The sequence below is a fragment of the Poecilia reticulata genome, linkage group LG5, assembly GCF_000633615.1.
Source record: "Poecilia reticulata strain Guanapo linkage group LG5, Guppy_female_1.0+MT, whole genome shotgun sequence".
Taxonomy (NCBI): domain Eukaryota; kingdom Metazoa; phylum Chordata; class Actinopteri; order Cyprinodontiformes; family Poeciliidae; genus Poecilia; species Poecilia reticulata.
Window position 1 is genome coordinate 2912040 of NC_024335.1, and position 12076 is coordinate 2924115.

General features: G+C 40.0%; 1 protein-coding gene across 1 annotated transcript; it reads right to left on the bottom strand.

Annotated features, from left to right (window-relative positions):
- Window positions 1-809: 809 nt before the first annotated feature.
- Window positions 810-6747, bottom strand: pde12 (phosphodiesterase 12). Its single transcript, XM_008408353.2, has 8 exons — window positions 5889-6747; window positions 3824-4242; window positions 2673-2778; window positions 2155-2299; window positions 1913-1991; window positions 1564-1686; window positions 1285-1490; window positions 810-1209 (listed from the first exon to the last, which is right to left on the bottom strand). The coding sequence occupies exons 1-8, from the start codon at window positions 6449-6451 to the stop codon at window positions 1090-1092; spliced, it is 1761 nt and encodes a 586-aa protein (XP_008406575.1). The 5' UTR covers window positions 6452-6747; the 3' UTR covers window positions 810-1089.
- Window positions 6748-12076: the final 5329 nt, after the last annotated feature.

Genomic DNA, 12076 nt, shown 5'->3' on the forward strand with positions numbered 1-12076 from the left:
GCTGCTGAGTTAAGAAAACATAAAAATGAAGATTTAGGAGTTTGAGCTGAATGTGTCAATCTGTTCCAGGGCTGGGCAATCTGGCTTAAAAATAAAATCAGTTTCTTTCATACCAGATCTGATTTTAATCTATTAATTACACAGGAGAGAAAGTAGAGTGTTTTGTTTCTATCATCACTTCAGTGAGGTGAATGATGGAATATTAGGACCAGGCCAGCAGAATAACATTTAAATTTGATCAGAAAAACATCTTAAAAACAAGAGAAAAAAAAAGGTTTTAATGAGAAAAAAAAGTTTGGCTAGAGTTTTCAGAATCGGACATGAGCTGCTCAGATCGTGAAAATAATTTCATGCTATTGTGTTAAACTATTATTTAACACATTAGCAGTATTTTTTTAAATTAATTATTTGTAAAACTTAAACCAAAGTACAACTTCACAAGATGCTCAACATTCCCAATTTAATTTTTAATTTTTCATGGAGTTGTCATAAAATTGCTACCTTATCTTTGCATCATACTGACTATTGTTGTACGACTGCATGCTTGTAAAACTGTTTTCATAATTAAAAAATAAAAATCAAATCCTGACTGTAATATTTTGTAATATAGCTGTAAAACATGCAATATGGCCGCCATCACTCTGAACTAAGGAAACCCAAAGATCGCATTAGTAAGAAAAAATCCAGATTTTCCAAAAGTTTTATCTTCAAAATCTGATTAATTGATAACATTGACTTATCGCCCAGCCTTAATCTGAACAGAGCAACAGCATTAGGCCTCATTAATAATAATAATAATAATAATAATCTCATGATAAACAATATCTTAATGTTGCCCTTTAATTCTGTCCAGAAGTGAAGACAGTAACTCAGCCTGTTGGATATTTGCGAAGTAAAATAATCTTCGTAGAGCTTTTAATTAAAACTGAGCGCTGAACATCAGTGCTGACGATGAACTAACTGCTAAATGAACTGAACCACAACATCTTCATGAGGCCCACAGATCTCTGGGGAAGCAGCGTCTCTCAAAGGCAGCACCGTGTTCGACTGCAGGAGGAAGTTAAAGCATCTCAATGAAAAGGTCAGAGGTCACGTGTTCCATAGGAGGTCGCAAACCAGCGCGATGTGGTCGGAGGGGTGAGCCACGCTGGGCAGAGCCTTGTGGGTGGTGACCTCCAGGTGGGTGGGCAGAGGAATCACCTGCTCCACCTGCAAAAGTAATCAGGTCAGATTCAGGTAAAGGTAAAAATAATCATCATGGTGCAAAGAAAAGCATGAAGCTACCTGCATGCTCTGCGGCTGGATGAAGATGTAGTCCAGGCAGCCATGGAATCCTCCCACGTAGTTGGTGTAGGCCGGCTGCCCGCAGGCGCTCTGCAGCGGCGGGAAGGTGGAGCTCAGCGCCATGCAGCAGGACTCCTCAGGACCCGAGCTGCTCCAGTCCGCATGCTGTGGAGGAACCGCCGCCTCGCTGAGCAGCTGGACCACACCTGGAGATCAACCAGCAGATCAGTTCAGCCTCTGGTGACCAGACATGGAGCAACCTGACCTTTGACCTGTTACCCGAGTCTGGAGTGGAGTTGAAATCACCACAGAAGACCAGTGGTGCTCCAGGTGCAACGTCAGCGATCACCTGGCTCAGGTGCTGCAGAGCCACGCCCATCTGGACCAGGCGGACATTCCCGCCTTCAGCATGAAATCAGGTTCAGTGTAAAGATTATTAACCCAAATGCTACAAATGATGTAAATAATGTTTATTTTCTTATTTATATTTACTTGCATCTTTTAATGTATTTCTAATATTGCATAAAAAGGCTTAAATGTATAAAATTTGCAGAATGTGCCCATTTTTAAAATCCAATCAATCATCAGAATAATCAATAGTTTAATTGATAAGTAAAATAGTCGTTACCTTTTGGGTGCCAGTACAGGTGAGTGTTGGCCACACACACCTTCCTCTCTGGGTGAGCGAGGTCTTCGAGCACAGAGACCTGCAGAGGACATGAAAGCTGACTAAAACCGCCCAGCAGTCAGTGAGCTCACATCCAAAAATATGCAACTTTTTGAAAAAAGTGCTGCAAAAGCAGTAATTTTATGACCCATCTGCCACAAAAAGACACGCCGACTGAATGAGCAGCCAGTTTCTAGCTGCACCTGCAGTGATGTGGACCTCTTCAGGATCCTGTCCTTCAGGTCGCTGTTCGCAGAAAGTTTCTCCAGCAGCTCAAAGTGTAAGGGGTCAGAGGTCAGGGCCTCGCTCAGCATGATGTCATGACAGCTGAGCAGGCGAAACTTTGACCTGAAACACACCAGGGTGTTTTTAGCGTGCAGCTCAGCAGGGGGCAGTAGAGAGAACAACCAGACTGAACACAAACAGTTTCTACTGGCTCCTTTACCAATAACTCCATTATAATTTCTTCTTTTTCATTTTTTTTTTTTTTTTTAGAAAATAAAGCTATAAAATTTACTAAAATCAAATCTGGTCTGAAAATCTCTGATATGTTATTTTTAAGCCATATCACCTAAAAATCAAAAGATAAACTGGACCGAGCATTTTTCCACATGAATCCAGTTAATAGGAGGAGAAATACTGAAACTGGGTTTTGAAGCTAATCCAAATGCATGAAAAATGACCTTTAATGGGATTAAACTACAGTTTCTTCTGGACTAACCTGCGGTAGAACGTAGCCAGTCCTTCATGCTGCTTCTCTTTGAGCCTGAAAACGCCGTCCAGACCGAAAGCATCCAGCGCCGGAGTCAGACTGTCCACAAACACGCCTGAAGAGTCCAGAACATTAAGACTTAATATCTATTAAAAACTTTATATTGAAGCTGTTAATATCAAGTTTTTGGTCAAATGTTTGAAACTGCAAATATTATTGCTTTACACTCACTGAAGTCCATGCAAAAATATCTAAATTGTGATATTTTTATATCGAAAGCTTCAATCTGGACAAATAAGTTTGCAGATGCTAGTTTTTTGAAGAAGCTTTATAAAATAATTCATTTGTAAATCTATATTTATTTTAAAATCGAGCAACAACATCAAGCTATTCCCCGAGATTTAAATTATCCTGAGCAACAATTTGTTTCTGCTGATCTCATAAAATAAATAAAAATTCAGGGAAAACTATAGAACTAAAAAGTAGAACCTAACAAGACCAGCATATTATGAACAGCGTGCAACACAGACGTCAGAGGTCACAGCCTCTTTACACAAAAATAAGGCATAAATACATTTAATAAAAAGTTAATTTTGAATCTGAGGCAAAGGAAAAATGTCAGTATACTTTAAAAAACCTGCAAAAATGGTGGAGACGCTATAAAATAACTGGATGGATGGATGGATGGATGGATGGATGGATGGATGGATGGATGGATGGAGCCAGTTAACCCAAGAAAGACAAATGGAAAGAAAGACAAAAAGCTATGAATGAAATAAAAGAAACAATCGAACAAAGAAACAGAAAAAAGGATGAGGAACCAAAAGAAACAGAAAGAAACAAGAAACAAAGAAAATGAAAAAAAGAATGAAACAAAAGAAACAAATTAACAAAGAAAAACAAAGAAAGAATGAAAGAAACAAGAGAAAAAATTAAACCAACAAACACAGAAAGACAAGAAAGAAACAAAGATCAAAGGAAACAAACAAAAGGCAGAAAGAAAGAATTATGACATCAAACTACAAACCTTATAAACAGAAATCTCATCGTTATGTTTAGTAAACTCTCCTATTCTAGTATTTAATTAAAAGTGGACTAACTCCTTGGGGCTTGTAATGTTTAATGAACTGGTGACTCTTCAGTTTCTGAGCTGCGGTCACCTTTATCCACTTCCTGCAGGCAGATGATGTCAGCGTTGTAGCCCGCCAGCTCCTTCTTGACCAGGTTCTGCCGGTAGTCCAGCTGCAGGGCGTAGGGGGCGCAGTACGGGTACAGCACCGTCTTGGACAGATCCGTTTGGGCGTAGACGTCGGCCAGGATGTTGTAGGACACCACCCTGAGCGCCGGCCACGCCGCCGCCCTCAGCGTGTACGCGTGGCGGTTGTCGAAGGTGCACACGCCCGGTCCCGCCTCCACAGTTGCCACGGAGACCAGTTCTTTGGCCTGGCCGGTGCGGCTGCCATCTTTGGGAGTGCAGCGCAGCTTGAGCCTGCAGCCGATGTCCTGATTGGACGGGACGAGGACTCGCTCGCATCCGACCTGCGTCCATCCGCCTTCTGGAGCCGGAGCGTCTTTAGGACTGAAGTTAGAAACAACCGTGAGGGACAGAAGACGATTCAACAACAGCAACACAGACGGCCTAGTCAAAGCATCTCAACCTTTACAATCAAAAGAGTCAGCGAAGTAAAACTAATTTAGAGTCACAAATGATCCTTAAGAAAAAAATACTTATTTTAATTTTTGATAAATATCTAATATAGAAAATGTGTTCTTGTGCTGAAACAAACTATTTTCTTTCTATTTTTAGGTTTAAAATCTAATAAAGATGCTAATTTTCAGCACTAAAATGTCTGGATTTACCTTTTCTCTAAGGGATGCCGAGATCTGTAAAAATGCTATTAAAAATATTCAAAAGTTTATATATCTGTTAGGGATGAACAGATAGAAAAATGTGTGCAGGTATTGATATCCAATTTTAATATTGTTGAAAACAAATTTACTGACGTTATCTATGCTTCACTAGCATTTTGACAGTTTTGGGGAAAAACACCAGAAATTGATAAAAGTAAATTTCAGTTGTTCATATCAGCTCAGTTTTATTTATCGGACTGATACTGATAAGTTAAAAAAAAGACCAATATCGGCCGATACCGATGCTGGTGCTGATATATCGTGCATTCCCAATATTTATATGAGAGCTAAGCGATATGGTTCATAAATAAAATCTCTTATTTTTTCAAATCAGTTTTTTCTTGCCTGCTTTCTTTTGTAAAAAATAAATTAAAGAAATTTTTAAAAAGTGGCTTTTATTTCAATCATTCCTTGTAGAAATTAGTATTTGGTTCAGGATATGAAAATTTTAATTTTGTTTATAAACAGTTCCAGTGTCAAACGTAGGCTTGTCACAATTATCAATAAATAAATTAATTGAGTGATCAATTAAAATGAGCTAGAGAAATTGCCATCTGTATGATTTGGCGTTTTTTTCCTTCTCTCTTTCTGCCAAAAACTGGATGATAAAAGTTTTCAGTTTGGTGCTTTGATGTCAACTAGACATTTTTTTGAATTTCAGTTTTGTTTACAGAGACTTTATAATTCATTTTATTTGTCGTTTCTATTGTCTTATTTATTGAAAATGTCTTCCATTTTCAATAAATAAAATGGAAGAACTGAATCAAAACTATATTTGATTCAGTTCGCAGTTCATGGATGCCGTCATAGACCTTGAATGTGTAGAGAGGCATTTCCTCCCTTTGAAGGGTTAGGGTTATTATTCATTATTGATTTTTGACTTTATTGATCTTTGAAAGCAAAGTATTCAATATTACTTGCAAATGATCTCAAATCAACAATAATGTTTATTGCAATAACTTCTGGGACAGTTTATTGTCCAACAAAATGTGTTATTATGACAGGCAGTTGTGTCCAGGCTCATGGCAACTTTTCTACCTGCTCAACGATAAACTCCACTTTTCTGAAACTTGCATATTGTTAAGCATCCAAACCATAAAAGAGCTTCGGGCTGCTGCCTTATTAAAAGAAAATCGGACGTTTGTTCTATTTCATTGGCCAAATAGTTACCATCCTTGACTTGTAGTCTGCAGCCAAACAAAATCATTTCAAGGGCCAAAAGTGGCCCCCTGGCCGCTTTAATGAATAGGTTAAACCGGGCACAGTCTTTTGAACAATACTGTTGTGAAATAAACAACAACAATCCACAGTTACCTTGTATTTGTTTCTTTGAACCACATGAACTCGCAGTCCTGGAGGTTCCCAAACTCCACCTGCAGCTTGGGGCAGACTGGAAAGCCTGCCATGAGGGACACTGGGAGCTCAGCTGTGGTGAAAGTGGGAGCGTTCCTGTGAACATTGTATTTAACTTCTCCCACCTGCAGCACCGCTCCGTCCTGCCAAGCCTCGCAGTTTGGCAGCGTGTCGGGAACCTCGTCCCCCCTGAAGAACAGCTTCACCACGGCGGTTTCCGCAGCCTCGCTCGGCTGCTGATCCCGCTTCTTCTTTGACTTTTTCGCCTTTGCCTGGTTCTTGCCGATTGAGTTGGAGATCCGAGTCAGGACCTTCCCCAGCGCCTCGTTCTGGTCCCGCTGCATGTGTTTTTGACTGGCCTCCAGGCAGAAGGAGATGGTGAGCTTCGGCTCCCCGGGAAGGCACCGCACCACGGCCGCCTCCATCCGACCGAGAAGGCGGCTGACTCTGCTAAAGGTACGCGGAGAGGAAGCGAGGAGACAGCGGGGGAGCAGAGCGCAGGCAGCGGACAGGTGCTTCAACATGAAGCACTCGTAGGATGGAAGAGGAAATTGCCTCAAAATATCAGCAGCAGAAGAAGAACTAACCGAAGCAGACAAAGCTAGCAGGTTAGCCCGATGCTAAACGCCCAATAAAAGGAGCAATTTAAATTAACCTCCACGCAAGTGTTTAAAACATAAACACATAAGTTCTAAAACGAAAATGCGCATATAAAGACAAGCATTAATATTAGCAAAAGACGGTATTTAAAAACTTAACGAGCTACTTCTTCTGTATGTCTGTTTTCAGATAGCTCCATTCGTCCAATAGCACCTCCACTGGCCAAAAGTATAATAACATGTGGCAATTTGTTAAGATACAAATTGTCATATATTTGTATATATGCAAATATATGGCAATATATTTGTATATTCCTATATATACAAATATGGCAATATACAAAAATTATATATTGAGACAATAATATAATTTATTGTCTCAATAAAATAGACTGAAACAGACATGCAAGTAATTAATTTTATAACATGACCTTCACGTATGTCATATATGTCATACGTTTATCTTTAGTTGCACTGATTACTGCAACAGTATCAGGTCTGCCTAAGAAATCTGTCTTCCTATCTTATTTCCCATATAACATTGGAAAAATAATCTGCCAGGGGAACTAGCACTTTTTCATCAATATTAATTAAGAAGTCTATAGTCATCAGAAAAAGGTTCATTTACACCTGATTAAAAGGTGATAGTTAACCCTTTGCTATCACTTTTTGTCCTAGTGGCAAAAAGTGATAGCATTTTGCTATCACTTTTGCAAAAAACTAATTTTTTTTTGCAAAATTAGTTTTGCATTTTTTGCAAAACTAATTTAGCAAAAAATGCAAAATTAGTTTGTGATTTTTTTAGTTTGTTTGTTTTACTTGCTGAACAATGAACAACATTTTTATGAAATCTAATGATCCAAAGAGCTTTGGACTGTTGTCATATTAAAATAAAAACAGACAATTGTTTTTCATTTTGTTCAATTTTTCACCTTGAAAACATTCATAAAAGCAAAAGTTGATTGAGCAGAAATAGAAAAGTGTATCAAACTACTGTCTGTCTGTCATTGTCAATAAGAGTCTGTTTTAATAACTCGCCTATAATAATAGTAATAATAATAATGCTGGTAGTCTTATGTTTTGATGTGTTTAAAAGAGATATTGATAAGTAATGCAAACTTTCTGAAGGCATTTTGAAGTTTTTCTTTGCAGTTTAACTTGTTTTTCCCTTCATTTTCAGCTCCAGACCATTTATGAATTTATAATAAGTGTAACCAAAGGAAGGACGTGTGAAGGTTCTGGGGGATGAATTGCAGTTTATTTCTGTGAACTCTGATGGTCTGGTTGCCATGAGCTTCCTGGCGCCCAGGGACTGAGGCATTATCACATTATGAGGCAGGGCCGGCCATAGGCAGATGCGAGTCATAGCAGTTACACCTCCAGCAGCCCCCAAAAGCACCAAGATAAAATTAAGTAGTAACTCGTTACATTTTCTACCCACTAAATGAAAAATATTAAATTTCCTAATGTTATTTTTATATTAATTATATGAATTATTGTCATTTTGGTCTTTAAAATACCAAAATGTCCATTAACCTTTCTAGTTTGGGTCCCTCTGACGATGTATTTTTTTAATATTAAATGATCAATAATTTGATCAATCAGTTCTTGAGTGGATTTTTTACCAAATGCTTTTTTACTCTTAATTGAGTAATTTTTTGAACAGCTTCTTTTTTTTTTACTTGAGTAAAAATATGTTTAAGTGCTTCTACTCTTACTTGAGTACAATTTTTGGATACTCTACCCACATCTGCCAAGCTAGCATGATAAAAATATAAATATTTAAAATAAAATAGAATAGAATAATAAAAAACTAAATACTGTTACAGATAGAAAACCTATTTCTGTGATTTTTTTTATAGTAGCAGAATTAGCAGGTTGTCTCCAGTTAAATGTCTGTTTTAGAAACTTTTGGGCTCATTTTCAGATTCAGAGAATAATTCGTCCTGCTTTCTGTGCTGCTGCGACCGCAATGCTAATGTCCTCCCTTTGAGGACAGTCGTCCAGCTATCGTCCAAAGCGAACTGAATGAGACATTGCTGTCTGGGGAACAATGGAGGTTGAAATCGCTTTAAGTTAAACTTTGTCTTATTGATGTGTGAACATGGACAGACTCTGTGGTTTAAAGTTAAACAAAACAGCTTAGTTTTACTTTGATTTATTTGCTGAAATTGAAAATTTCTAAGAACTTTAGATTTTTGATCTGGCCCAAAAATTAGTTTGATGCCCCTGAAATCCATCCATCCATTTTCTTCCGCTTATCCAGGGTCGGGTCGCGAGGGCAGCAGCTTCAGAAGAGAGGCCCAGACTTCCCTCTCTTCTAGCTTCCAGCTTCCAGACCAAACATTGGTACAATGACCTTATCTGCAAATATGAAAACCAAGTTTCTGGGCTGGAAAGAGAAGTGAGGACATATAGGCAGAAGGTCAACGATGAGAACGACGCCAGCTTAAAGAGAACAAAAAAGAATATTCAGCTCCTTAAAAAGCTGAGAGCAGAGAAAGACCAAATATTTCAAGAAATGTCCGAAAAGATCAGATTCCTACAAGACCGTGAGAAACATTTGGAAGAAGAACTGAAGCAGAGCAAACCTTCCTACAATGATCTCATTTGCAAGTATGAGAGCCAGGTTTCAGGACTGAAAAGAGACGTAGAAACATACCGGCAGAAGGCGAACGATGAGAAAAACGCCAACCTAAAAACAACGAATGAGAACCTTCAGCTTATTAAACAACTAAGAGCTGAGAAGGAGGAGCTCTCCCAAAAAATGTCGCGAGAGCTCACAGTTCTGCAAAAGATGGAGAAGCTGCTGCTAAGTGACCTGGATCGGCTTCACGTTTTATACGATGAGCTACAAAGTAAGTWTAACAAAGACATCATGGGATTACAGCAGCAGCTCGAAACATYGTTGCAGAAGATGAAGAAGCAGGAAACGGCTCTTACMAACWAMGMAATGAAASAGAAGCTTGTTCATGAGTTACACCAAAGGTTTTCTACTATGYTGCACCAGCAAGTAGAAAACCTTGAGCTCCAGGTCATTGAGCAGAGAAAAGCTTATCTGCAGAAGTCGGAGGACGTGGCGCTGATCGACAGCATGAGAACAACGAATGCCGTCCTCCTTGACAACTCAGCCAAAGAGATTCAATTCCTGCAAGAGAAGGAAAGAGAGACTCAGGCTGAGTTGGAGACGTTCAAAGCTTTGTACCAGRAGYTAAAGAGCCGGTATGAATCTGAAGTCACTGCTGTGAAACAGGCTGACAAATACCAGCATGAGATCATTTGTGTGGAAGAGATGGAAARAGCAAAAGAAGACCTGATGCCTGAACCTCTGAGAGCCGAAAAAGAAGATTTCCAAGAGGAGGAGGAAAACTTTGAGATCCATTTCAGCCGGTTCAGAGCTCTAAGTCAAGAGGTTTCTTCAGAGGAGGAATTCTCAGCAGAAACCTTTCCAGGTTGTTCCTCAAATCTGGAATCTGCAGAAGAAACTGAGATCCCTGCAGAAACCATCCTGGAGGATTTGGATAATACTCAAACCCTCCAGGATGGTAAAAGGAAAAAATCCAGAAATTCAATTTGGAAAAGAATCCGAAACTTCTTCCGATTGAAGAAGTCAAAAAGATAACAAAAGAGAGAAGAGTGTCAAGATCAGGCCTAAGAACAATTTGGATTGTGAACGGGGCGCCGTGCGACGCTCCGTCAGGCGCCGTGCGACGCTCCGTCAGGACGACATTTGAAAAGTCAAAGTCCCCCCACCGACTGACAAAGTAGAAAAAAGATCCCTTCCAAACCCAATTGGAAAAAACTTGGGCAGCACGGTGGTGCAGCGGTTGGCGCTGCGCCTTCACAGAGATGATCTGTGTGGAGTTTGCATGTTCTCCCCGTGTTTGCGTGGGTTTTCTCCGGGTACTCCGGTTTCCCCCCACATTTCCCAAAACATGTGGGTCAGGTCAGTTGGTCGCTGTAAATTGTCCCCAAAAGAAACTCCAGATTGAATTAGCTGAACGTTTTCCCTTTTCCCTTCGCTGTTCTAGCGGCAGACGGCTCGATGCCCCAACGACACACAGCTCAATGTTTATGCCAACATATTGATTTAAGAATTTAAATTATTCTTTTAATTATAATGATTTCTGTTTATTTTCACTGTATTTGTGTTTTTATGGTTTGTCCTTTAGTTTTGCCTTTTCTACTCACTTTTTGTATTGAATTGCACTGAATTGCAGCTCGTTATAGTTTAAATCTCTATTTTAAAACAGATTAGCAAAAAGCATCATGCAGTGGCTTTTTCAGGGCGGCTGTGGCTCTGTGGTAGAGTGGTCGTCTTGTGACCAGAAGGTTGTAAGTTCGATTCCAGCTTCCTCAGCCACATGCTGAGTTGCCCCAGAGTGGGGCACTTAGTAGCAAGCTGCCCCCCGACCTGCATATCTGTGTGTAAATGCGACTGTAGTGTGAAGCGCTTTGAGTGGTCAACGTGACCAGCAAGGCACTTCACAAGTTCAGTCCATTTACCTTTGATAAATCCTGTTTTTATACCAAACATAAAGCTGATTTGACACTTTTGGACCTTTTCAGTTCGGACCCTGAAGAAGCCCAAACTTGTTACATCTGGTTTGTTTGTTATAAGACGCAAACAGGTTTTTATCAAAGATAAAAGTTACTGTGTTATCTTTGTGTTAGTCTTTATTTAGAATAACGGATCCAAGATGGTATAACAAACCTAACAAAAAAATCCATCAAAGTATGAAAACAGAGAATTTAATGAGAAATCATTTCTATTTCAGGAAGAAATTGATTCTTAGATTAATACTTTGTAATAAATATAAAGCTTTTGTGTTGTTGAGCTTATGAGTCGTCTGCAGACAACTTTATTCTCCTCCCTCTCATTTTCTCTCTCTTACATAATTAATAGGTTACTAAATACACACATACACACACACACACATATCCCCTCCATGGGCTGCCACCTTATCGTGGTGGTGGGGTTTGAGTGTCCCAGTGATCCTAGGAGTTGTGCTGCTGGGGCTTCATGCCTCCCAATGCAGACGGTCCCAGGTGAGGAACCAGACCAAGTGCAGTCCAAAGATCCCTTATGATGAATACAACCATTGGAAATGGGTTTAGGAATGTCAGATAGATTTATCTGATGCATTATTCATGCAGGTTTTCCAAAGGCTCCTAGAACAATTGACAAACTTAAATTCAAACCACCTCTCCTCGGGCTGCCACCTTATCATGGTGGAGGGGTTTGAGTGTCCCAATGATCTCAGGAGCTATGCTGTCTGGGGCTTTATGCCCCTGGTAGGGTCACCCAAGGCAGACAGGTCCTAGGTGAGGAACCAGACAAAGCGCAGCCCGAAGACCCCTTATGATGGACACTAACTTTGGACTTGTTTTACCCTCGCCCGGACGCAGGTCACCTTGGTCCCAATCTGGAGCCAGGCCTGGAGGTGGGGCACGATGGCGAGCGCCTGGTGGCCGGGCTTTTACCCATGGAGCCCAGCCGGGCTCAGCCCGAAGAGGAGACGTGGTTCCCCCTTCCAATGGGCTCACCAC

Excerpts from the sequence above, each read along its gene's own strand:
- pde12 (XM_008408353.2), bottom strand. The coding sequence starts at position 6,451 with ATGTTGAAGCACCTGTCCGCTGCCTGCGCTCTGCTCCCCCGCTGTCTC. Across the intron at positions 4,243-5,888 it reads TTCAAAGAAACAAATACAAG|TCCTAAAGACGCTCCGGCTC; the intron begins GTAACTGTGGAT and ends TTCTAACTTCAG. Across the intron at positions 1,210-1,284 it reads TCCAGCCGCAGAGCATGCAG|GTGGAGCAGGTGATTCCTCT; the intron begins GTAGCTTCATGC and ends TTACTTTTGCAG.